Source organism: Hyperolius riggenbachi, chromosome 3 (genome assembly GCF_040937935.1).
Source record: "Hyperolius riggenbachi isolate aHypRig1 chromosome 3, aHypRig1.pri, whole genome shotgun sequence".
Classification (NCBI taxonomy): Eukaryota; Metazoa; Chordata; class Amphibia; order Anura; family Hyperoliidae; genus Hyperolius; species Hyperolius riggenbachi.
Genome location: NC_090648.1, coordinates 195,139,511 through 195,167,365, shown reverse-complemented (window position 1 = coordinate 195,167,365; position 27,855 = coordinate 195,139,511). Strand labels below are relative to the sequence as shown.

The following is a 27,855-nucleotide window of genomic DNA, read 5'->3' as shown; positions in this document are numbered from 1 at the left end:
GCGCAGAGGAAATTTCTTTACGAAGTATAGGCATGTCAAGGTTAGATAATTAGGAATTATTGATATATGATTGATATAAATCTTAGTACGCGTAAAAGGTATGAAGTATTTGTGAGGGGGAGGAAGTAATCAGCACATTGATCAGGTGATCATCCATAATCTCCTCATAGTTCCATCTGCGGGTGAGCCGGGGAGTTGCACAACTCCCAGCAAGACGAGAGCCATCTACTGGTGGACAGAAGTCTGCACCAAAGTTCACCAGTGCTGCCACCATCCTGACATTACCCACCTCTTCTGCAGCGGACTCCGGATGCTCCACAAAAACTCTTAAGAGAACATGCACCTGGGTCCCAAGGCCCAGGCAATTGGAAGTCACCAGACCGAGCAGGAACCCAGAGAAGGTCTGAAGAAAAAGAAAACTGGCAGGTCTCAAATGAGGTAGCTTGAAGTCTTTTAGGCTGAGCAACATTTTTGAAATCCTCAGGCTGGACATGACTAGACAAGATGGCAAACTGGAACCAATCAGGAAGATCTGCAGAGCAGGGATTACCAGGAGGAGCAGAAAACTGGGTACCATCTAGAGGGGCAGCAAACTGGGTACCATCTAGAGGGGCAGCAAACTGGGTACCATCAGGAGCGGCAGCAGACTGGATACCAGCAAGAGCAGCAGCAGAAGTCTTTAATGGCTGGGCAGCAGCAGCTTAAAGGGAAGGTTCAGGGACGATTAAAAAAAAAAAATCCACATCCACTTACCTGGGACTTCCTCCAGCCCGTGGCAGGCAGGAGGTGGTCTCCGGTGGCGCGCCCGACCTGGCTAGGCCGGCGGCCAGGTCGGGCTTCTTGTGCTCTCCAAAGTGCGCCTCACGGCGGCGTGCTGACGTCATCAGACGTCCTCCGGGCTGTACTGCGCAGGCTCAGAACTACTGAGCCTGTGCAGTACAGCCCGGAGGACGTCCGTTGACGTCAGCGTGCCGCCGCGAGGCGAATTTTGGGGCGCACACGAAGCCCGACCTGGCCACCGGCCTAGCCAGGTTGGGTGCGCCACCGAGGGCACCTCCTGCCTGCCACGGCCTGGAGGAAGCCCCAGGTAAGTGGATGTGGATTTTTTTTTTTAATCGACCCTGAACCTTCCCTTTAAAGGACTTACGAGGCCAACTATGTAAAAAAAAAGTTAATTACTTGCCTCTCCGTTTCAGGCGTGGAGGATGCCGTCCGCGCCCTCCGTGCTGCTCCGCCGGCTCCCGACCCCTCCAAAGATGGCCGCTTCCTCTGGCCGCGGCTGCACAGTCCGCCTGGCCGCGAATGCGACTGCGCAGCTCTAGGGCCAACCCCTCTGATCCACGCTACGTAGCATGGATCAGAGGGGTTGGCCCTAGAGCTGCGCAGCCGCATTCGTGGCCAGGCGGACTGCGCAGCCGCGGCCAGAGGAAGTGGCCATCTTTGGAGGGGAAGGAGAGCCCGACCCGGGCCGTGGGGTCGGTAGCGGCCCGGGGGGAAAATGAGCGGGGGGACCCGGCGTGCCTGAAACGGAGAGGCAAGTAATAAACTTTTTTTTACACAGTTGGCCTCGTAAGTCCTTTAAGGAAACAGGCTGCCAACAAAAGTTTTCAGGAACTGGGAACCAGCAGAGGACTACGTGACTGGCTGGACACTGAGTTTAACATCAGGGGGCTGAAAAGTGTCAGGCAGAACTCCAGGCAGGGCAGCAGACTGGCCGCAGGCAGGGCACCTGGCTGGGCCGTTGGCAGAGCAGCGGGCTGGAGCAAAGCCTGTGCGGGCTGGAGCAAAGTGTCAGCAAATTGCAAAGTTTCTACAGCTTGTAGCAAGGTGTCTATAGACTGGGTGCAAATTTTTGCACACTGGTACACTGCGGGGTTGGCAGACTGGCTTACTAAAGCGTGTAAAAATCCAAGAAAAGCTGCAGAAATATACAAACTTTCGTTCTGCTGGACAACGGAGGTTGAGGTCTGAGTCAATTGTACCTGACAGGGATCAGCTGGAGGCTGCACAGGACCGGGATCTTTTTCTTTTTGGGTGAGGAATTAGTCTTAACCGATCTTTGCCAGGACCAAGGTATGGGTCTGACTGCAGTTTGCAATGAAGTTTGTACAGATAACTGGTGTGCAGGTTGTGAACTCTGGACATGGTGAGGGTTATCGGAGAGAGGGTGAGATGGAAATTTAGAGGCTAGAATTTCTTGCCAGATGGCAATCAAGGCAGAGGCAGGTTCATACTTGCATAGAGCATTAAACATTAGAGTTCTAACACCATGCATACAACTACTGATAAATTCCTCACTCAACTGAGAATAAAATTCAACAAACTCTCTCCCTTTTCACTTTTCAGATAACCATAATAAGCATTAACCTGTTCTGAAGTGAATTGAAAACTGGCATGATTTTCACAAGGTCTGCCATCCAAATCATACATGCAAGCATCTGCATACAATTCTTTAACAACTGAAAAATTCTGGCATGCGTCAAAATCTGGATCAAAACTGCACTGGTCTGAAGAAATTTATTTTCTGCCACATGGCAATTAAGGCAGAGGACGATTCACGCTTGCACAACTTGTGATCACTCATCATGCATATATTCATATATCATGCATATATTCATATTTATCCATCTCAGAATAGTATTCAACAAAACCTTTCCTATCTTTCCTTAAATATCAGCTGCACAAAAGACAGGAATTAAACTGGATTGGTTCTTAACTGGCATTGAATTAATTTGGCTATTAATAGAACTAGACTGGACTGCATCAGGAACAGGATCAAGACTGGACTGGTTTCTAACAGACAAAGAACCAGTTTGGATCTTATTCTTTGCTGTCACAGAACAAGGTTTGTAGCAAGAAATTAACATTTCCTCCCAGGCAACAATGAGGTTTTTTTTTCAAATTTGCATACTCTTAAATCATTGAATGATTGAAGGGACTTGAATCACGCTTGCACAATGCTTTTGTCTTTCTTAGGAAGTCTTTTCTTTGACAATTAAGCTGCCCATACACTAGGCCGATTCCCGCCAGATCGACAGCAGATTCGATCACTGGGATCGAATCTGCTGTCACATCGTTCCCGCTACACGCCGAATTTCGATCTATTTCGTCCGATCCCGTCGATCGCTCCGTGCGGAAAATTAGCGTCGGTCGCCCGCGGGTAGGGAGCGCGTCGCTAGTGGCGTTCGAGTGCCCGATGACCGACGCAATAGAGCGGCAATACATTACCTGCTCCGCTGGCGCGACTCACCCCGGTCACCGCTGCTCCGTCTCCGCACTGGTCTCCGAGTCTTCACTTCTTCTTGCCCGGCAGGATGTTTAAACAGTAGAGGGCGCTCTACTGTTTAAACTTCCTGCCGGGCAGGAAGAAGTGAAGCATGCCGGGGCCGGAGACCAGAGCGGAGACGGAGCAGCGGTGACCGGGGGCAGTCGTGCCGGCGGAGCAGGTAATGTATGCGGAGGGGGGGGCGGCGGCAGCAGCACCACCACCACCACGACAGATTGTGAACGGTTTCAGGCTGAAATCGGTTCACAATCTGTTTGCAGTAAAGATAGCCATACGATCCCTCTCTGATCAGATTCGATCAGAGAGGGATCTATCTGTTGGTCGAATCTGATGGCAAATCGACCATTGTATGGCTACCTTTATTATATCATCTTTCAATATAGTAGTCAAATCTTCAATATCAGATGGGCTAAATCAGGGGTCGGCAACCCGCGGCTCCGGAGCCGTATGCGGCTCTTTTTCTCTTTCGCCGCGGCTCCTAGGCGGCTCCGGTGTCAGTGGCTGACTGGCTGCGGGGCACACGTGACGTGTGCTGTAGTTGCTGGCCGGCAGCCTATCAGAGAGGCCGCCGGACCAGTGCCGTGCAGGGCTTCGGGCGGCCATTTTCCCGTAGCCCTGCAGGCAGGACGTGACGTAGGTAGAGCATCGTGGGAGTTGCGCGCCACTAGGTCGGGACCGGAGGTCGAGACAGGAGGACGTCGTGACAGGAGGTCTTCTGACGAGGTGAGTAAATGTTTTTTTTTTTCAGATCTGCTTGGATTGTGCATATGGGGGTCATATCTGCGAACTATCTGTGCATATGGGGGTCATATCTGCTAACGATCAGTGCATATGGGGGTCATATCTGCTAACTATCTGTGCATATGGGGGTCATATCTAACGATCAGTGCATATGGGGGTCATATCTGCTAACTATCTGTGCATATGGGGGTCATATCTGCTAACGGTTTGTGCATATGGGGGTCATATCTGCTAACGATTTGTGCATATGGGGGTCATATCTGCTGAAGGATTGTGCATATGGGGGTCATATCTGCTGAAGGACTGTGCATATGGGGGTCATATCTGCTGAAGGACTGTGCATATGGGGGTCATATCTGCTAACGATTTGTGCATATGGGGGTCATATCTGCTAACGATTTGTGCATATGGGGGTCATAGCTGCTAAAGATTTGTGCATATGGGGGTCATATCTGCTAACGATTTGTGCATATGGGGGTCATATCTGCTAACGATTTGTGCATATGGGGGTCATATCAGCTAACGATTTGTGCATATGGGGGTCATATCTTCTAACTATTTGTTTTATAATGGTTTTGCGGCTCCCAGTTTTTTTCTCTTTTCGGAAACGGGTCCAAGTGGCTCTTTATGTCTTAAAGGTTGCAGACCCCTGGGCTAAATGAAGGATCAAGAAAATTATCCTTAAAGGACTTACGAGGCCAAGTCCATCAAAAAAAATAAAAAAAGTTAGCTACCTTGCTCAGCTTGTAAGGCACGGAGGACGCCGTCCGCGCCCTCCGTGCCGTTCCGCCTGGTCCCCGCCGCTGCACAGCCCCCCGAACGGTCCCCGACCACGCGGCCCGGGTCGGGCTCCCCAGCCCTTACCAAGATGGCCGGCGGAGCCATTTTTTTTGATGGACTTGGCCTCGTAAGTCCTTTAAAGTGAACCTCCAGACTAAAAATCTACTCAGCATTGAAAAGGCATGGTATTTCTTTAACAGTTTCACAGCATCAGAACTTTATTTTTCTTACCCAAGCCTCCTTTTTAGCTGCACAGAAGAAAACTGCCCGGGCATTTTTCTCTGATTCTGTGCAATGCATGATGGGGTTTCTGATGTTCTCCTTCAGCGGTTTTGGCGCAAATGTGTCCTTTTAAATTTTGAATTTGAGATTTGGAGCCTAGTGCGCGCAGCTGGGAGGGGTGATCAGGACACAGGACAGTTTGCACTGTCTTATGCTCCCTGTCACCTCCTTTCAACTAAAAAGACGGCTGCCCCCATGAAATCAAAAACATTTGCCAGTTCTTTAAAGAAGAGTGGGCAAGAGATTATATTACCTATCTATTTTAATTAACATAACTAACGTAACTTAATGACAGTATGTTTGTTTAGGCTGAAGTTCCTCTTTAAATTTACTTATCAATAACCAATGAATGACCTGCAGCAGGTCCTGCACATCTGCATACAAGATTTTCTTTTTTACATATTTTTGCACAAAAGCAATTAACTGCTGAAGGTGCTTTCTGGAGTAAGCTGCAAAATACAGGAAGAAAGGTTTGGTTTCTTCAGCGACCAAGGCATAGTAGTACACATCTTCAAGTTCAAACCCATGATTGCAGACAAGAGCCCTCAGTATTTGTGATAAAAATATTTGGGTATGGCTAGATCATTATGTAAGGATCTGCACATGCAGATTCTTATCAAGACAAGATGTAGCTGCTGCATGTTTTTTTGGCAGTTGAAAACCGCTGTAAACAGATATTTCCCACAATGCAACAAGGTTCACAGACAGGAAACTGCCAGGAGTTCCACGGTCCTCAGTTTCTTGTGGGAGGGGTTTCACCACAATATCAGTCATACAGCGCCCACTGATGGTCTGTTTTGAAAAGGAATAGATTTCTCATGTAAAAGGGGTATCAGCTACTGATTGGGACAAAGTTCAATTCTTGGTCGGCGTGTCTCTTAAAGGCCACATTTACAGTGCCGTTTTCCATATGACAGCAGGAATGCAACGGATCGGGAAAGTGGCGCCGCACAATATGGGTACAGTGAAATATACAATCAATAAAAATGTTTTGTGCCTTTAGCAATGCAGTGTTACAGTGCCGCAACCTGTTATAATGCAACGCTTCCACCGCACTGTGAACTTCGTATAAGTAATGCATTGCAGTGCGGTAATCCGTGTTGCAAAGCGGCTGTTACACTGAGCTGTGCCTAAAACGTATCTCTTACTAAATGTTAAAAAGCACGTAGAGTATATTTTAGATAAAATATTTATATTAAAATGTTTTGATAAAATTGCAGATTTACCTAACTAGAATCATGACTGATTAGATACTTGTTTTTAGACTTTGCCCCAGGTAGTACAGTATATATTCCTGGCAATGTAGGCACCAGGCACTAAGTATGACTCTTGTAGGCTACTAGAGTTAATGTTTACATGGGTTAAAATGTTGAATAGTATCATTTTACCACATATAGGGAAATGGCTCCTGTGCTCCATTGAACTCCAGGAGTGTGTAAGCCCTCTTACTAAAATGTCAAGCAAAACTATAAAAGTGCCTTGCACTGCCTCTCCTCTGCCTCTTTTACGCCCCTTCTTCACCTCTCCTCGCCGCTACCACTTCTTTGTGCTCTACTAGAAGCACAGAACGGAGATGCAGTGTCGTGACCCTGGAGTTGTGGCTATATAGATATATTTTCTATCTATATAGATAGATTTTTTTTTTTCTCTAAACCGAAACAACTGATTGAAGGCTGTAGGAGAGGCACGGAGCGGCAGTAAGCGGCACTACCTAAACCGGCTCACAAATTTCACCCCCCGAATCATGTAGTGTGTTTTTGTTTTTCTTAGGTTTTGCCACTGGCTTTGTTCCACTAATGATGGCCATACATGGTACAATAAAAACGGTCGATTATCCCGTTTATTCAATCTAAATGATCGAATTGAATGAAATTTGAAAATAGTTATATTTTTCTATGACGAAATTTGAACGATTATCCCGTTTTTTTTTCGAGAAAAATCAGATCGGACATGCTGGAAAAATCTTTATATTTGATCTAACGGAATAATCAAACTAAATTGTACCATGTATGGCCACCCTTAAAGTCTGCAATGAAGTGTACATGTTAAATCAAATGGTACTGCTTATCTTTTTGCCTATAGTGTGAAGGCTTTTTCCAGGAAAAACATGGTTTGGGCATGTACATTTGACAATCCGTTTTTCTGCGTTTTTTTTTTTTTTTTTATAGATCAATTGTCAAGATGAATTTGAAGCTTCTGGATGATGTGGAAGTCTTTAGTTAGTAGACTTCAATTCTGTAAAACTTCTCCAGGGTATTGCTTAACACTATGGAATAACAAAATATGATTAGCTTAATTCTGAAAACATGCCCCACAGAACTTTTTGCAGATAAACTGAAAGCATCGCCACTTGTTTCTTTGAATGTTCTAGTACTTTCAAAGATGAATAATAAAGTAAATATTTTAGTTCTAATGAAATGGATGAACTGAAAATGCCAAATCTCCCTGTATAATATGAACTTGTTTTACCCTTTATTATTGGGTGTCTTAAGTCATGTGGGGTAAAGTAGAATGATTCAGGCATTTTAAATTTAATACAAAGGAAAAACAATTGATAAGACACTGATGTTGCTGATGTACTTTTACAGCATGCTATTTGCTTGTGTGTCCTCTTTATCTCCTGCCTCTCTATGTAGGCAAAACATACAATGACACCCATGTTTTTAGGACTTTCTGATCGGTGTGCTTTGCTCAAAATCCTCCAAGTACAATTTAGAAATCTTCAGCTGAACATCAATCAGTTGGCTGAAATGGCTCTTTGTTCAATTTCCAGCTTAAACGTGTGCATTAAAATGGTACACAATAGGCCTGAACGTTTTTAGGAAAAAATTGCATTGAGCAATTTCTGTCTGACATTGCGATTTCGATTCACGATTTCCTTCAAATCATGCTTTGTTCCCCCTCTTTGCCTGTTTGTTCTCCCTCTGTCTCTTTGTGCCCCCTTTGCCTCTATGCCTCCTCTGGGTCTTTCTCTTGCCCCTTTTGTGTCTCTGTGCTCGCTCTTTTTTCTGTCTTTCTCAGTGCCCACTCTGTGTCTCCTCTGTACCCCAAGCTGCATCAGTTCTGGACATAGCTTCCAGCACGAGTCCAGCAATGCCAGTCTATCCACTTCACCTTCTGCAGGCTCTAATACACGGAATGCTTCCTGCATGTCATGTGACATACAGGAACCAGGAGTATTGCCAAGCACAAAAGCTGGCAGGCGATGATAGAGGTCGGACAGTGTTTCGACTCGTGCGGAGGGTATGTCCAATGCTGTGGGCCGCACGCGGACTTTGGGGAAGTTTGAAGCCACTTCTTCAAACTTCCCCATGTGGAAATGACGTGATCGCGATAATTGCCGCTTTGACAATTCCAAAATTGTGATCTTGGTTGATCGCGATTTCGATTTTTAAAATCTATCTTTCAGGCCTAGTACACAACCGCAGCCTAGTTCATCTAGGCCAGGCTTACTCAACCAGGGTTCCCTGGAACCCCAGGGTTCCTTGAGTACTCTGCAGGGGTTCCTTGGCATTTTCCCCCATCGTGGGGGAAGTATAATAGAGCACACTATAATAGGGGGTACTGTAACAAGAAGCACTAAATTGGGGGCTCAGGAGACAATAGAATGAGTGACAGTGTAATAGGGGTAGTGAAATAAACAGCCACACATACTTTCAAAGACCATGCCTCCTGCAAATTAAATGCAGGGGTTCCTCGAGATCAAAAAAATGTTTGCAGGGGTTTCTTGAGATCCAAAAGTTATTTGCAGGGTTCCTCCAGGGTAGAAAAGTTGAGAAAGGCTGATCTAGGCATACGCAGTTGGCTCGACATAGTAGTCCAATCTGACTAGAAATTGATTTAGGAGTGGTGACAAATTTACTACCTTGCACCACTTAGTTCATACCTGGTCATACTGCTGACAAATGAATTTTCTCTGAACTGATAAGAATTTGGTGGGCGTGAAGGTATTGTCTGCTAAGTGACAGAATTGATCAATGTGATATAATCTAGAAAATGTATTCTGTTTATGGCCCCCTTGATACTTTTTTGAATTACCAACCCAGATAGAGCATTCATATTGGGTGCTTTAGCTTAGTGTTTCTCACGTTATTATAGCATGTACCCCTTTATTAATGACTTTATTGCCCACGTACGCCTTAAAGGGACACCGTAGGGGGGTTGGGGAAAATGAGTAGAACTTACCCGGGGCTTCTAATGGTCCCCAGCAGGCATCCTGTGCCAGCGCAGTCACTCACCGATGCTCCGCCTCCGGTTCACTCCTGGAATTTCAGACTGAAGTCTGAAAACCACTGCACCTGCGTTGCTGTGTCCTCGCTCCCGCTGATCACCAGAAGCGTACTGCGCAGACACAGACCATACTGGACCTGCGCAGTACGTCGGCAGGAGTGAGGACACGGCAACGCAGGCACAGTGGTTTTCAGACTTTAAAGACTAAAATTCCAGAAGTGAACCGGAGGTGGGGCCAGAGCATTGGTGAGTGGCTGCACGGGCACAGGATGTCTGCAGGGGTCCATTAGAAGCCCTTGGTAAGATTTGCCCACCCCCCCACCCCCCCCCCACAGTGTCCCTTTAAAGCCCCGTCTACACGAGACGATCCGGCGTCTCGATTAGCCGCCGGATCGCCTCTTCCGCGTACCCGCTCGCTCGCGCGTGTGTCTGATTCGATCCCCCGCTCGGCCCCGCCGGCGCCTCTTCTCTTCCGCTCGATTCCCTGCCATTGTCCCCTCGTGGGGAACGGGCAGGGAATCGGCGGTGGCGAGATCCAACCTGTCGGATCTTATCAATCGAGCCGGATCAGCGGCTCGATTGATGAGGCACATCGTGGAAACCTCGCTCCATGCAGACGGGGCTTAAAGGCAACATCATTTTAGGTACCACTTCATGCATATAATTACTGGCGTAATCTATAATTGCAGATAAGGTATTTTTAAACATGCCTTCATACTTTCAACTAACTACTAATTATTCAGGTTGATTTATAAAAAAAAATGTATCTAAAAAAAAATACCATAATGTACTAAACATAAGTTCAAGAACCTTCTGAACTAATATACATGCTCCATAGTTGAGAACCTAGCCTCTAGCTGCATGGTTTTGCAGGTTTGTGTGAAACAGGCTGAAAACAAAAGATCAGCTCAATAGTTGAAGGATATCCGGGGGGTGGGGGGGGGGGGTGTAGATTTACTTATCTATGCTTTCTTTCAACCCTTTCTAGACTATTGGGTTCCTTGCTGTAGTACCGCTGACCTCCCAGTGCACCGCTTTTCCGGTCATTTGGATAAACACAGTGGTAGGTCATCTCGTCCAGGACGCTACATGTAGCATCTAGGATCAGCTACGTTCTGCCGTTCCGTGTGCCCTCCAAGAGCTCAAAATAAAGTGGCTAAACAAGCAGCCACCATATGCCCGTCTGAATCGGGCTTTCACCCCACACAAACTTGGATACATTTTTTTTTTATTTCTTTAACTTAAAAAAAAAATTACACTTCAGATATACAATAACAACAATAATATTTATATAGCGCTTTTCTCCCTGGGGACTCAAAGCGCTGTGACCCTGCATTATGCAGTCTCAAAGTCTAGGGAAAAGAGGTGAGGTTTTTTTTTAAAGCTGTCCAGAGAAGGAGCCTCTCGTACTGATTGTGGAAGTGAGTTCCGTAGAGTAGGGGCTGCGTAGGAAAAGGCCCCAGCACCAAATGTTAAGTGTATCCTGGGAATAACCAGCTTCATCTTGTTGGCAGAGCGGAGGGTGCGTGGAGGGGCATAAAGTTTCAATAGATCCGCTATGTATTTGGGTCCCATGTGGTGTAGAGCCTTGAATGTCAGCAGGCAGATCTTAAAATTGATTCTCCATTTTACTGGCAACCAGTGAAGAGTTTGCAGTACTGGGGTGATGTGTGAGCTGCGGGGGGCATTGGCTAGGAGTCTGGCTGCAGCATTATGTACTAGCTGTAAGGGGCGCAGAACCTTATCTGTAGATCTGATGAACAGGGCGTTGCAGTAGTCTAGGCGGGAGGATACAAATGCATGAACCAGGACAGGTAGGTCTTCAGCTGGGATAAGGTGTTTGATTTTCGCTATATTTCTTAGATGGAAGAAGGAAGACTTGACGACAGCTGATACCTGCTGTCTGAGTTTTAGATTTCCATCCAGAATCACCCCAAGGTTTCACACAGTCTTTATACTGTACAGTATCTCCCCCAATTGCTAGTTTGAGGCGGTGAGCGTTTTGAACTTTATCCATCATGTGTGGACCACCTACCACCAACACCTCTGTTTTGTCAGAGTTCAGCCTCAGCCAGCTGGTGTTCATCCAAATTTGTAAATCCACTAGACACGCATTTATGGATGCTGATGGTTCTTGGGTGCCAGGCTTGAAGGACAGATACAGTTGTGTGTCATCTGCATAACAATGGTATTCTAGGCCATAGTTCTGGATTATTTTGCCCAGTGGGAGCATGTAGACTGCAAAGAGTAATGGTGATAGTACAGAACCCTGTAGAACTCCATAGGGAAGTGGCACTGGATTAGAGTAGTGTGTGCCCAGACATACTTGCTGTGTCCTGCCAGATAGGAAGGTCTGAAACCAGCTAAGAACAGTACCCCTTAAGCCACAGTAATTCTTCAGTCGCTGGATTAGTATTTCATGATCCACAGTATCAAATGCTGCAGACAAGTCAAGAAGAATCAGAATTGAGCAATTGCCCTTGTCCCTTGCAGTAAGTAGATCATTCATTACTCGGACTAATGCCGTTTCAGTGCTGTGCCTTTTCCTGAATCCTAACTGAAAAGTATCAAAGATGTTGTTATCTGTAAGCCTGGCTTCTAGCTGGTTGGCGACTGCTTTCTTGATAACTTTTGATAAGAATGGCAAGTTTGCCACAGGTCTGTAGTTGGTTACAGAATCCAGGATCTAGTGATGGTTTCTTCAAGAGGGGTTTTATGATTGCTTTATTTAGTTCTTCTGGGAAAAGTCCACTTTGCAAGGAGCACTGAGTGATTTTGTGAAGTGCTGGTCTGATCAGCTGTGGGCACTGCATTAAAGGAGTTCTGTTAGGGGTTTCTGAGGAGGAAAACAGACCCTTACCTTGGGCGTCTATCAGCCCCCTGCAGCGGTAATGTCCCACGGCGGCGTCCTCCCATCTGCCGTTCTCTGCCGCCGGCCCCAGTCTAGCGTGGCATGGGATCCAACTGCGGCTGCGCTACAGTGGCCGCGCACCCGCTCGCTTCCGCCTGCGTCATCGGAAGCTTACTGCGCAAGCGCAGTACAAGGCTCTGTTGTACTGCGCAGTAAGCCTCAGATGACACGAGCGGAGGCACGGCAACGCGCATTATTCGTCTGTGTGACAGACGAATAATAGCCCGGTGCCGGCTGCGGGGAACGGCGGATGGGAGCAGGACGGCATGGGACATTACCACTGCAGGGGGCTGATAGAAGCCCCAGGTAAGTGGCAGTTTTTCTCCTCAGGAAGCCCCACAGAACCCCTTTAAGGATCCAGTTGGGCCAGGTCGCAGGTAGTGGGGCGGAGACTTTGAATGAGAATTTCAAAATCTTCTTCACTCAGTGTCAAAGACTTGTTGGTATAAACATGGTGGAACACTGATCATGTTTGCTTTTTGGATTTGCCTTGGAATCGGGTCCAACCGGGAATATAATTATGCGTTTTAAAAATATTTTCCAAATATACTAACATGCCCAAATATAGAAATTGTTCTCCATTACCTTGCAGCCTTCCACGATGTTGGGGCACTCATGAACAAGCCCCTCCTGATGCACGATATGGCAATAGGCTAGCCAGAGAAAGGAAGGAACACTCCTGGTGACCTCCCTGCTCTCCTGCTATTGCTCTCCCTCACTTCTCCTTATCTTCCTGCAGCCCCCCTCCCAGACACTTATTTTCTTTTTTATCTCCCTACCCCAGGGGAGGACTGGGACCTTTAGGCCTGGGGGGAAAACACAAACTAGAGGCCCTTTATCATGGCAGCCCCAGCCCAAATGACATCACACATGCACCTCACTTTGTATATGCGACTAGTCACATGGAGCACCCATGCGGAAATATAGCAAGAACACTCGAAGGACAGTGTGACACACTTATGTCCTTCCCTTCACCACCATCTCTACTAATCCCTCAAATATGTCCCTCTCCCATCTCTGATATCCCCCTTTACCAGACCACCATCTACCTCAGTCAGATAACTTCACTATAGGATAAAACCCTACAGGCCACATACATACGCAGTACAGACAGGTGGAAAAGCCATTATGATTCAATCAAAGTGAAATAATCTGTCAGTAACAATTGATGCATGTATGGCCTGCTTTAGGTTAGGATAACTAATAAGACTGGAGATAGGAGAGAGAAGGCGAAGCAGTTGGTTAGAAACTAGGAGCTCCATAGCAGCAATAATATGCTGCGCGGGTTTTTAAGGTCATTTGGGGCTCCGGTGATCGACCTTGAATTACATCTCCCTCCGAGTTGCCATGAGTCGGAGGGGGAATAGTATTTAACGCCACAGGGGAGTTTAGCGGCAGCAGGGAGAGCCGTCATTCGGCTCACCCTGCTCTGAACTCACCAGCAGCGTACTATTACTTATGTGGAGGAACAGTGAGGAGAGAGGGGAGAAAAAGCTGAGAGGGAAGAAGATATTTGCCTCACCAGGATTACACTTTTTTATTTAGATTTCCTGTATGACAGGAAGACACAGACACCCAGCACTAGGGGAAGGGGAAATTAAAGGTGAACGAGGGAAGGCTGGTGCACACCAAGTGTTTCTGAGCATTTTTTAAATAGACCATGATTTGAAAAGCGCTTGGCTATTGTTACTCTGAGGGTGTCCCCACAGCAGGGTTGTGAATTTTCCAATATCGTAAACACGCTGCATGTAGCATTTTTTGGGGGGAGTGATTCATTCACAAATCGCTCAGAAAATTGCTTCATAAGTGGAGTGGAGAGTCTGAGAATAGCCTGACATGGAGCAGAGAGGTTAGTTGTATTCCAGTCCCACATCACACAGAGGCTACTTGCCTGTAATATGACTTCTGTCCCTGCAAGTCTCTTCTGGAGTCTAGGGACTGTCAAAAACTTTTCAAACTGTTTAACACCTTATCCGCACATGCAGTCATTATAACAATGATGAGAGACCAGACCAATGTTTTCCCATAGACCCTCAATGCAAGCTCTGCTCTGCATCATGCTGTGTATATTTACCAGTGTGCCCCTCCTCTAATTGCTCTGTAATTGCACTTTATCAGCCAGGCTAGTACTTCACATTGTCTTATACAAAAACAAACCTGAATTCAACAGGCACTGGACTGGCCCTAAATCACTTTTCCCTTTGATCTCCCTACAACCAGCAGACACTTTATTTTCATCTCCCCAGAGCGTACCACCTGGCCAGAGGCAAAGTTCCACAAGTGGTACGTGTACCACAAGTTGAAAAGCCCTGCTTTAGAGAGCTGCTTGATACGGTGATGTTTAATAGTAAACTGTATTATGTGGTGGTCTGACCACACCACTGGGGTTACTGTTATGTTACTCATGTCCATTCCAAGGTGGAACAAGTAAGTCTAGCGTATGCCCTCCTCTGTGGGTAGTAGATTTTACAACTTGTGTGAAGCCTTGTCCACCCATGAGATTTATTAGTTCATTTGCATCTTGTGATTGAGTGTTCTCAGCCCAGACATTGAAGTCACCAAGGATGATCCATCTCGGATAAGACAGTCAGCATTGCCAGAAGTTCTGAGAATTCCTGTAGGAATAGGTCAGCACTTAATAGCACATTTATACAGTTATCCAAAAGTATAGCACTACAACGTTATACAGTAAGTACGAGTATTCACTGGTAAACAAATGTGCCCATTTAAAAAGCAAAAACAAAACCAAGAATGATGTTGTTGCAAAATATGCACAGCAAGGGCCCTGTAAATGTATATGGCACATTTATGAATATGTAGATTACAGTGCTAGAATGTAATTCTGCACTTGGATTTTTAAAAATTGTCATTCTATTTTTAAATTTGAATTTCCTTTTTTATTTTCAGTGAGACATGAAATATCTGCAAGGTGTTTCTTTAAACACTAACTGGAAATTATTTTTTCTTTAAAGGATGAAATGGCTGAACTTTTGATGGAATGTGAGGAAGAAGACCTTGAACCATGGCAGCAAAGAGATGTAGATGTAAATGTAGATGATGAAGATGACGATGATGAACCTATTTTTGTTCGGGAAATTAGTTGTCCAAAAACCACCAGTACAAGTAGTTCAAAAACTACTACCACAAGTAAGCTATGTTATAACTTTTTATCTACTAGGAAAAAATTCCCGCCCATTTAATAACTGGCGCTAGGCAAGTGACCTTGTGCGCGTGGCTGCAAACTGGGTCCTGTGTCTGTCCACAACCGCTACTCGAAGCCTGCCCGTGTGCTGCACATGCGCATTAGGCCACTGGCCTGGACACCCGGAGGATGTAGGGACAGGGAGTTATTATATAGGAAGCTTCCTTCAAGGGAAAGGTTTTTTTATTTATTTTTTAGTATAATATAGTTTTAGATTGAATAAACTCGATTATTTGCTATGACTATTAAGCAAGCTGAAAGTGGCAGCCTAGTGGTTTACTGTTTAAATTAAAAATCAGAATATATAATGGGAAATCGTCACAAATACTGTATGTATTGAAACCATTTTAAATTAAAATTGTGCTTCTGTCCATATTATAATTAATATGTAGTTTATGGCGGCCAACAAATCTCTCTCCGATCAGTTTTCATCAGAGGGAGGTCTGTCCATTGGTCGATCGGCCGCCAAAGTTGGTGGATTAAAGTATTTTTTGTTTTGTCCTTGTCCAGTTTTCTTTGCTAAATATAAAGTTAATGCTGTGGTGTTAGTCACACTTGCATAGACCAGCGTATTCAATTTTCCATTTCACACTGACTAATCTTGTATTGTCACAGATTTGTTATTAAGGAAATCACTGGTTAAGTAACGAAAAAAATTAAAATGCGTCTTGTGTGCAATATTTATCGTACGTTTCATCTACAATACTGTACTTTGTTTACCGTCTTCAAAACAGGCAGCACCTCTGGGTCCCAGCCTAGTTCATTTGGAAGGGTTGAGAATGGAACACCAGCGAGAGGTAATTTTTTTTTTAATGTTCTTTCTTATTCATAGTCAGATTTATGGCATTTTATGGAATTTTCTGTGTTTTTAGGACCCAGTGCACCATTTCAGCCTCCAAGCAACCACTACAAACCCACTACTCCTCCACACAAGGCTGCTAGTGTTACTCAACCAGTTGCACCCATGTACCGGCCTATGACCAGACCTCCAATCAGTTCTGCCATAGTCCAACCACTTCCAAGACCTGCTAGAATGCCAGAGCCAGTGAGGAGACCTATTGTTGGACTGCCAATGCAGCAACCGCCAAGACCAACTACAGCTATGCAGCCTATTTGCAGGCCTGTGCCGTTCACACCAAACACTCCTCCCGTATGTCGGAACATTACTTTTCCTACTATGTCGCAGCCACCTCTTCGCCCCGTTGCTACCATCCCTGCACAGCCTGTAATGTTAAACCAGGTACGTGGAAAATGTATTTTAAAAATCAGCATTCCATTCTGCCAATTTATGGAGTAACAATGTATAGCCACGCATGATCTATTTATGCAGATTATTTGCATGCATTACAGCATTGTTATACAAAAACTACATATTTTGCTATCTTTAATCCTAGGGTTATATTATGACCTCTCCCCAGATGCCTTCAAATTCTCATAATGTAATGTATGCTTTGCGGCCGAGTACAACGGTACCACAATATCAAGGTGTACAGACACTAACTGCGACAGGTATGCCTACACTAATGCTATTTATCCTGTCTTACTTTACAGAATCTGCTGATGTTGACTGTTCTATACCAATACACGTAAGCTGTGTGCCTGACGCACACAAAACCTCAGCCTCGAAAGGGTTACATGTGGGAAATTAGTGTGCCCAGCAACTTAGTGACACTTGTGGCTGAGTTGCAAATTGTGCTCCTACTAATCTGCTACTATTCATCAGTTGTCACATTCTCAATTCATGGGATACTGGTGACAGGACTAGAGAGCACTGGTCTAGAGACAGTTTGCTAATGGGAGGAGATTTGTGAGGAAGGATAGGGCAGGCACAATTTACTCCTCAGCTAGAGTATCATGCCAGTCCAACAGTCGGACACACTTTTTTTTTCAGAAGTAAAATCTATTTTCCAACTTATAAAAAAAGCAGCCTTTTTTCAGCTGCATGATGACAAATATAAAATATTTTACATTTATTGGAGGAACCCCCTCCCTTTTCATATTGCTGGGACAAAATACGGCCAACTGGTGGAGTGGGAGGTGTCCGGGAAGGAGGAATTGCTAATGGCTGCCACCTGTATAACCCTAGTTATGAAAAGAGAAGAGTGAAAAGCATGCACTAAAATGCTCATAGGCTAGAAGGAGTGTTTATTCATCTTTGTATGTTTCAGAGTGGTGCTACTAAATATTTTGAATTAAAAAAATGTTTGGTTTGGGTCCGCTTTAAGGAACTCTGTGAGGCCTTTTTCAGACGGGCAACCAACAGGTGGTGAATTCGCCAGCTGCTCTCCTGCATCGGCCCAGGTGCATGTTAGTGCTCTGTACCAGGGCTAGACACATGGCCCCTGCATGGTGTCACATCTGAGCACGGCCGCAGCTGTGCTCTCATGTGACATGTCAAGTCCTCTGGCAGGTAACACCACCGTGTGTCAAAGCTTGATGTGTGGCGTTATGACCGCTGCAATTAAGCTGCATTTAAAGGGATACTGTAGGGAGGTCAGGGGAAAATGAGTTTAACTTACCCGGGGCTTCTAACGGTCCCCCGCAGACATCCTGTGTGCTGGCGCAGCCACTCCCCGATGCTCCGGCCCCGCCTCCGGTTCACTTCTGGAATTTCAGACTTTAAAGCCTGACAACCACTGCGCCCGCATTGCCGTGTCTTCGCTCCGGCTGATGTCACCAAGAGCGCACAGCGCAGGCCCAGTATGGTCTGTGCGTGCGCCGTACCCTCCGGGAGCGAGGACACGGCAATGCAGGCACAGTGGTTTTCTGACTTTAAAGTCAGAAATTCCAGAAGTGAACCGGAGGCGGGGCCGGAGCATCGGTGAGTGGCTGCGCCAACTCAGGATGTCTGCGGGGGACCATTAGAAGCCCCGGGTAAGTTCAACTCATTTTCCCCCGACCCCCCTACAGTATCCCTTTAAGTTGCACCTAATTTACACTGGCGGGTGGCAGATGCTCGTGCAGGTGCTCGGCAAGCACGCAGGTTCAGCCTCCCATCTGAAAGAGGCCTAATTGCTGAGAGGCCTGTGGGTCAGTGGTAGCACTGATTTTTCAAGTAAAAAAAAAATCTTTATTTCTTAGTGGTTTGTTCACATATAAGCAGGGCTGTGGAGTCGGAGTCGGGGCAATTTTGGGCACCCGGAGTCGGAGTCGTTTATTTCATAAACTGAGGAGTCTGAGTCGGGAGTCGGATTATTTTTTTTGTACAAAATCCACAGCCCTGTTAAGTATTAAACTAAGGAGTCGAGGAGTCTGAGTCTGAGCCATTTTGGGTACCCGGAGTTGGAGTCGTGGTTTCATAAACCGAGGCGTTGGAGCTGGAAGATTTTTGTACCGACTCCACAGCCCTGCATATAAGGACCAAATAATAGTGTTAATTGCTTGATATTTAGGTGTACTAATGTCCCTTTACAGGCCCATAGAAATGAATTGCAGATTTTTGATCTTTCTTGAATATGCTTTGGCTGGCTAATGTGCATAAATATCACCTGCAAATCTCAACTTCAAACCCTACTAAACCTAAAGTTGAACTACACAAATGTTTGTGAGTTAAGGTACAGTTTAAGTATACCTTTGGAATTGTACCTGTGCACCTATCAATAAAGATGTAAAATCTCTAGAGTTTGATTAGTTTCCACTGGCCATACACTACACCTGTTACCTGGCATCTTCCTGCATTGGTTGTGAAATGGTCGCACCTGCTTGATCCGCCCACCAGCTACAACCATTAGCAAGCTGTAATGTAGTTTGGGAAACCTATTTAATCCGTGAGTCAGGTTTTCTGACTACCACTTTGCTTCTATGCACTTCTCATATTGAGTCAAAATGATTGCTGTTAGTGTCCCTTTTTTTTCAGTTTTAGATATAGTTTGGCTTTAAACCCACATTTGGCTCATTAACCCACATAGTAAACTGCATGCAGTCAAGCTTCTGTGATTATACGTTTCTTCGTGTGCTTTAATTTGAAATGATTGTAAACTCTCATAAGTTCACATGCTGGATGTTGCTTTGGTCAGTGTCTCTTGCTGCTGACACACATTCTCCAGGTGTGGCACACAGGACAGATGGAGCCACAAATCATGCTTACTTTGATGCAGCAGAAAGTGAAGCAAATACATCACTAAAGTGTTTGAGATAATGGCCTTTATTATATTAACTTCTCCTGGGACAATTTTCAGCTTCTCTTTATCACATATGTGATAGATTGCTGTAAGGTATTGCTTACAAAAGATCTTTCCATAAAAAACCTCAACTAGCCTGAATATACATGTTCATTTAGAGGTGGAGTTAATAAAGGAGCAGTTCTTGACTGCCTTTGGAAAACTGTACCAGTTGATCAGGAAAATAATTTGTTTGCCTCCAGCAAGGTTAGCCAAGGTATGTGTGAGGATAGGGACATAGTCCTTTTCTAATCCAGCTATAAATAACTGGATTTGGCAGTGATCATTGTATGCCTATAGGGTTCTGTGATCTTGCTCATTCTGTATCCACTGAGCACTGAATTTGTAACTTGCTTGAGTAATCTTTTGGTAGTTAAACTGTTCTTTATGAAGAAAGTTTTCATACTGTTAGAATAATCAGAATAAGTACTGTTTGGAGGTTTATTGTATAAATGAGATGTGTACTGTGCAGCCAATATGTGGCGAAGCTGTCTTTAGTCCCTCAGCTTAACAGCTCGGTGTAGTTACACATTTCCATAAATACAGGCAGAAAACTGATAGCAAAATAAAGGTCTACAAACTGAGGTTTCTCATGAGTTGAAACCTCTGATTTAGCAGTGAAATGTGACTAGTCAGTGGCTTGGTCTACCTAAATTGCTGTTAGTAAAGAACAGTGAAAAATCTCCCTTTTCTTATATGTATAGTACTGTATATTTTCCCTGAGATGAATCCTGATGCTCACATGTGGTTTGGGAATGATGTATATTTCAAGCATTCCATATTTCTCTGTTTTCCCCTGTTGTTGGTAAACACTAGTGTGTTGTTTGTTACAGGAAATTCTACTTCGTTAATTCGACCACTACAACCATTACACCAAATCCGCCCAGTTTCTACACCTGCAAGGACAACACCCACTTATATTCATAGACCTCCTCCTCCTTCCCCATCGATGCAGCAAAACAACCTCAACCTAGTACCAGTACTTCATCAACCTTTACTGCAGAATTCACAGAAAACCCAACAAACTATCCTTACACAAAGTTCTTCAGGTATAAGAAAAATGTCCACATCTTAAAAGGAAAATTTAGTAAATTCAACAACTATGGTAATGCCATACATATAGGGGTGGTTTTGCCAAAGTTAGGGTGACGCACATAAGAGATGGCACAGGAAAATGAAATGTGGGTCATTTGGAATTGGATTACTTTTTATGCATGTGAAAATGAATTGTCGCCTTAAAGCAAACGGGTGATAAAGAAATATGGAAGCTGCCAAAACCAACTGTTTTATTTATAGTTTTAAGTAGTGTCTTGGTTGTTTCATTCATCCAGTGATTTCTCTAGTGATTCTCCATCCCATAAAAGGTATGGAGCCAGAGAAATGTTAAGTTCCTGATCTGCATTGTTGATTCTTGTTTTGAGTCGTTGAATCAAAAGTAATGATGCTGTAAGAACATGACAGACAGGAATCTAGTCTGTAAGCAAAGGCAGCTTCCATAAATATATCATCATAGTTCTCTTAAAAGTCCAAAAAGAAAAGATCATCATTTTTTTTTTTCTTCTTTTAATAAAGCTAACATTGGTCGTAATGAGAATGTACCAATGGAAAAAAGATCAGCTACTATTGATCTCACTGATGACTCACCGAAAAGGCAAAAAACAAACGAGAATATTGTAGAAAGTAGGCCACATGGAGCTTCGACAGCATCTAGACCGGTGTCTGTACCTGGGAGACAACAGGCAACACCATTGCAAAATATGCCTGCAAAAGGTAACTAAATGGCTACATACTGAGATTCATATGTAATGTATTTTAGTAAACTTCCTATTGGAAACTGTACTGGTCTGGGTTAACATGTTTTTAGTAGGAGAATTGGTTACTAAAACTACTAAAAGAGTAGTTAGGTTTGAAGCAGGCATGTAGGCAGAAAATGGGTTAACCGTGAGGATGTGAAATCAGTAAAGGGGTTATCTATTGGGTTTGCAGGAAGAGAATACATTAGTTGATTTGGGTATTTAAACAGACATGGTGTCAGCAGGGGTTGGGAGGGTAGCTTTAATGACTGGGGATTAATTATGGTGGAGCAAGCAATTGGTTTAAGTAGTCACCCTAGGGGGTAATTGGGAAGATATGGTCAAGAGGGGCTAATGGGGTAGATGCAGGTAAAAGGGAAATTAACCCTCCTGGCGGTCTATTGGAATCCGCCAGGTGGCTGTTTTTAAATTATTTTTGTTTAATCATGTAGCGAGCCTAGGGCTCACTACAGGATAGCCGCTGTACAGCGACATCCCCCCGCCCGCTTTGATCGCCTCCGGCGATCTGTGATCAGGAAATCCCGTTCAAAGAACGGGATTTCCTGAAGGGCTTCCCCCATCCAGACAGCGCACGGGGTCTGGGGGGGGGGGGGGGGGGGGGATCGACGGGTGACTGCGGCGATCGGGCAGTACACGCAGCTAGCAAAGTGCTAGTTGCATGTACCAAAAAAAAAAATTATGCGAATTGGCCCAGCAGGGCCTGAGAAATCCTTCTGCGCGGCAGTCCGAGCTCGGCTAACAAAGTTAACAAAGTTTAAGTGGGTAGAGAAAGGTGTATTGAGTATATGGAGCAGTTGTAGAGATTAATGCCATATTAGGCATGAAGTCAGATGAGTAGGCTAGCTTTGGGTAATTGTACATGCAAATACATGGTTGAGATAGTGGAAACATGCAGTGATATGACAGTTTATCATCTTTGGCTTCTGAACTTTGTACAGCTTACCTATGCAGATTGAGAGTAAAATACTGTATGTATGAACTGACCTCTGAGTATCTCTGGTAATGAGCTGCCTTTATGTGGATTGTTGCCATTCACTGTGATCATTTAAATGGAGTTTTTAAAGATACAGCTTTGTATTCACTAAACTATGCCCAGGAAAAGTTTAAAACACCAAGAGAAATATTAACAATTTATTAGATTGATAGAGGATAAAAAGAGGCGCCAGAGAGTAAAATACACTAAAACATTTTAACAGTGGTAGACCGATGACACAATGGGTCTATTTCGGTATAGAACACAATTTTATTGGAATCTTACTCCACTTTGTTGCAACATGTTTCGCAGGTCGTGCTCACTTCCTTAGGCAATAGGGGAGTAACTGTGAGAAGTCTCTTAGTGCATAGGCGCACTGAAATGGGATTTATACAAGTGTTCCCTCTCCAGTAGGCATGCAAGTAGAAATCCATGACTTCATGAGATAGGACTGAGCACTATTTCTTGCAGGGGCCTTCTCTGATCCCGGACTGGATTTTGAAAACTGCAGTATATGTCATGTGAACATCTCTCTTGTCCACAAGTAGGACTTCCTTCACAGGGTGCTAGAGAATTGTAAGTTGGGCCGATAATACTCCGTGTATGTCTCTGATTGCAATGGCATCATTGTGCAGCCAAAATGAGGCTGAGCATATGCGGAGATCTCTTGTGAATTCCACATTAAATTGCAAAGCCGGGAATAACAGGCCGGACAAGTGCTGGCAGGTACAATGAGATCACCACACAGCTGATTCCAGAGCCTCTAATGGAGAAAGGGATTTGTGCATTCCAGATTGCAGGCTGTGGACCATGGCCCATAGGAAAATACTTACTACTTACAACTTGAATGGTAGGGTAGATTAGTAGAGATTAATGGAAATTTCAGTTTAGATGCTTGCTGGAGATGTCCCACTGTATGAAATTCATAAATATTTGAAGATATATGCTTATTTGAGATTGCCCTTTTAATTTTTGTATTTTTTATTTTAGCTATGTGAATGCATTTAAAGAATGTTTTCATAATTATTACTATTGTAAAGATCCACCAATCCTCTGAGAACAGAGATGAAGGGAAACTGTTAGAGGCTATCCAGCTAAGACTTTACAAGCACAGTTAGGTTCCAAAGGGAAGCAGCCTCGTCCTAGGTTACCATTTGTGTCTACTTTCAGTACATGCAGTGATGCCATCTCACGTATTTTTATTAGACACTGGCAAATTCTTTCAGATGGTTTTCCGAGTGTCTCGAAATTTCGCTACCCCCAATGATGTCGTTTAAACGAGCTCCTACCTTTCGTGACAAATTGACCCCGAGGTTACAACCCTCACAGACGGGTCCATTCTGTAAAGGAATGTTTCCATGCTTGGGATGCCACATGTGTGGCATGGTCCTTAAAAGTAATAAGTTTTTTTTCATCCATCTCGCGGTACAGTTTTTGATAAATTGCTTCTATACGCGTGAATCTACATTTGTGGTGTGTATGCTCAAGTGCCCTTGCGGCCTTGCATATATAGGTATGACCACACAGCGTTTGAAGGATCGAATTTCTTTACACAAGTCTGCTATATGCAATAAAACTTAAGGGCCAGGCTATTTCTGATCACTTCACTGCTAATAGGCACTCTGTATCCCAACTAAAGGTAACAGTAATAGATTCTGTACCGTCTTACTTGCGAGGAATTAATATAGAGGTAGCTCTCCTTAAAAAAGAGGCTGCCTGGATTAGGTTAGGTACACTAGAACCAGGGGGTTTTAACCGTTAATATGATCTTGGGTTCTGTCTACATTAGTTCAGTGTACTTGTTGGAGGGGGGTCTTTTGAGTGGTGGTTTGCAAGACTTTGGAAAGGGTTCTAATGTGTGGGTATCAGGATGTAGTCCCTCTGTCTGGGTTTTTTTTTTTGTCTCGATCGTTGCAATTCTGTGACCAGGTGTGGTCCGGGTTGCAGTGGTTACATGGCGTGTTCTGATATAGTATTTGCGTGCCTTGGTTGGGACTTCATCCTGAGACCCCGGGTGAATCTGGTTTATTTCATTTTTGTTTATATTTTTTTTTTTTGTGGCAAACCTGTATAGTTTACTTCCTTGCGTTCCAGGTTCTGTGAAGCACATGGTGCTGGTATGGGAGGAATGTTTCCTTTTAATTGGTTTGCTGCGGGTCTCGTGACCCATGATGTTGCATGTTCCTGGCCGTCTCATTGTGTGAGGGTAGGAGGAGGGACACTATGCGTCATGGGCGGCTGTGTATGCGCATGCTTTGTCTCGCGCTCATTTTGGTGCTGGTACCGCTGGTTTGCTTATGGGAGATCAGCTGTGATTGGTCACTCGGGCATTTAGTTACACAGGATATGACGTGCTGTACGGGCGATTGCTGTTCCCTGCTCACACAATAAACGCTGGCTCCTACAGCTAACTATTGATTTATGCGTTTGCATATTTGCGTATTACTGCTACCTGTTCCCCATCAGGTCCGCCAGTAGTCACGCCAAGAACTACACCTGATAGGTGTTTTTATTGGGGGTGGGGTATTTAAGACACTAGGTGTGTGGGTTACTTTGTGGCTTGTGCAATTTGAAACTGAAACCGTGGCACACCGTTTTTTTTTCTTGGAGTGGTGCTCCTCCTATCTTGCTGTATATACCAATAAGTTGGTAAAATTGAAAGAACTTAGAATATAGCTGTGGGTGCACTCTCGAAAACCAGCAACCATTACTGTGGAACTAGCTCTCATGGAAATTGCCACAGGAAAGGAAGACCAAGAGTTAACTCTACATCAGAGGATATTTTCATAATTGCCTCAGAAACCGCACATTAACAGCACCTCAGATTAGAGCCCACGTAAATGCTTCAGAGTTCAAGTAGAAAGCATATCTTGGTATCAGCTGTTCAGAAAATGCTGGGTGAATTAGGCCTTCATAGTCAAATTTCTGCAAAGAGAATTGCTTGAGTCCTACAGCGCAAGGAATGGGCATTAGATCAATGGAAGTCAGTACTTTGCTCTATTGAGTCCTTTGATCTATTGAGTCCAAGCTTGAAACTTCTGGTTCCACCCGCCATGTCTTGGTGAGACACGGAAACGTTTAGGGGATGTTTTCTACACATGGGGTTCAGTTAAGCATGTAGGAGAATGTGCAATATTGTGAGTTTCTTTGCTGAAGACATTGGCCTCAATTCTGAAAGGCCACTCTGTAAAATAACAAACAAGAGGAGAAATGCTGCATTTGGGTATTTTCTGATAAATTTTTTTTTTTAAAGTATTCTTAAAGAGACTCTGTAACATGAAAAAGATCCCCTGGGGGGTACTCACCTCGGGTGGGGGAAGCCTCCGAATCCTAATGAGGCTTCCCACGCCGTCCTCTGTCCCACGGGGGTCTCGCTGCAGCCCTCCGAACAGCCGGCGACAGACCCGACTGTAAAATCAATATTTACCTTTGCTGGCTCCAGCGGGGGCGCTGTGGCTGCTTTCCTGTCCGAACTACACGGAAATACCCGATCTCAGTCGGGTCCGCTCTACTGCGCAGGCGCCGGAAACTTGCGCCTGCGCAGTAGAGCAGACCCGACGGCGATCGGGTATTTCCGTGTAGTTCGGAGCCGACAGCCGTCAGAGCGCCTGCGCAGGAGCCAGGAAGGTAAATATTACGTCACGGCTGTACGGAAGGCTGCAGCGAGACCCCCGTGGGACAGAGGACGGTGTGGGAAGCCTCATTAGGATCCGGAGGCTTCCCCCACCCGAGGTGAGTACCCCCCAGGGGATTTTTTGAGGTTACAGATCCTCTTTAAAGCTTTTCCCTAGTGAGGGGAGGGAGGACAGAGGGGGATGCCTTCGTCAGCTCACTGATCCTCCGGGCTGATGGGCAGAAGGCATTGGGGCTGAGTGCAGGGGCTGCGCTGTTGCATCCACGCACCAGCAGCTCTGAGCAGTAGCCGGTCTCCACCATCCCACTCCATGCTACGCAGTCTCCTGTCAGGACGATCAGCAAGGAACACTGAGGTCAGCCAGAAGCACACAGTGAGGATGGGTGTAAAGAGACACCACAGCGCCCAGCAGGAGACTTTACAGCAGCCATGCCGTCACCCTGCAGAGATCCCTGGCCCCCAGCACAGCCTCATCAGCCAGGATTCGCACATGACAAGTAAACTGTCCCCCTCCTGCCACCTCGCACCAGCCAGCTACAATACCGTGTGGCTAAAATGAAGTTACCGGCAGGTAAGAGCTAGTCTTAAAAAGCAACTACTTTTGCTTGTTTTCGAATGCTCTAATCTTTCAGAATTGACATTTACTGACTTTTAAGGAGGATTTTACCTCACAAGTCAGTAATTTACCTCACTGCTTGGTAACTTAACTTTTCCATGCGGTAGCAGCCTATCAGAATTAGATAAATAAGAAACACAGAGAGCCCAATATAGTGTAGTATGTATTGGAAACCGTGGATAAATGTAAGTGTGAGATGAATATGCTCACAAACATGGATTACCTCTTAGGCAACCACTGTAGATGCAGGTGAGGAGATTAGACCTGTCCTCACTCAGGATTAAGATGTTGCTCTCTGTAGATCAGAAAAGTAGGGGTAGGTCACCCCTCCACCAGGGGTGGATACAGTATTATCGTAAGAGAACAGAGGCGCCAGCAGGATAAAAGGTAATAAAAAATTTAAAATTTGCTGGGAGACAGTGGTGGACTTATCTCCGGAAAGCAGACTCAAAATACTGTCTGAATTAAACAAATGTATTATTGGTACCCCGAAAGATGCAACGCATTTCGCAGGCACAGCCCGCTTCATCAGGCAATAAGATATGGGACAAACAGTAGCTCCTCAGTAGCACAAATAGCGCCTCTGTTTGTCCCCTATCTCATTGCCTGATGAAGTGGGCTGTGCCTGCGAAACGCGTTGCGTCTTTTGGGGTACCAATAATACATTTATTTGTTTAATTCAGACAGTATTTTGAGTCTGCTTTCCGGAGGTAAGTCAACCACTGCCTCCCAGCATATTTTACATTTTTTATTACCTTTTATCCTGCTGGCACCTCTGTTCTCTTACGATAGTATCAGAATTAGATGATTGCTAAAATCAGTGGTATTTTTCCATTACTGAATGCGGTAATGCTTTCAGAATTGAGCCCATTGTTGGTTGATTTATTCAGAATTTAAGGTGCACTTAACCCATATGGCTACCACAGCATTCTGTTATATGCTATCCCATCTGGTTTGTGCTTGGTGGGACTGTCATTTGTTTAACAGGACAGTAACTTCAAACACATCTCCAGGCAATATATGGGCTATTTGATAAAGGAGAGTAAATGAGTGCTGTATCAGATGACCTGGCCTACACAGACATTGAAGCTAAACCCACCTGAGATGGCTTGTTAGGCCACAGAGAGAAAACAAAGCAGACAACTGCTCGGCATCTTTAGGAACTTCTTCAAGACAATTCTGCATGAATACCTCATGAAGCTAAGGGCAGTGGCGTACCTAGGGCA

General features: G+C 44.9%; 1 protein-coding gene across 3 annotated transcripts in view; it reads left to right on the top strand.

The window, feature by feature from the left end:
- ZNF280D (zinc finger protein 280D) overlaps positions 1-27,855 on the top strand; it is a 109,817-nt gene that overhangs the window by 38,663 nt on the left and 43,299 nt on the right. For 2 of the 3 annotated variants that reach the window (XM_068275503.1, XM_068275502.1), the window contains exons 2-7: positions 15,203-15,377; positions 16,167-16,229; positions 16,305-16,672; positions 16,827-16,941; positions 20,426-20,641; positions 21,165-21,362. In XM_068275503.1, the coding sequence (XP_068131604.1) occupies positions 15,209-15,377; positions 16,167-16,229; positions 16,305-16,672; positions 16,827-16,941; positions 20,426-20,641; positions 21,165-21,362 (1,129 nt within the window). In that variant the 5' untranslated portion in view covers positions 15,203-15,208. The remainder of the gene's footprint in view (positions 1-15,202; positions 15,378-16,166; positions 16,230-16,304; positions 16,673-16,826; positions 16,942-20,425; positions 20,642-21,164; positions 21,363-27,855) is intronic. The other variant, XM_068275504.1, reaches the window with a different exon arrangement.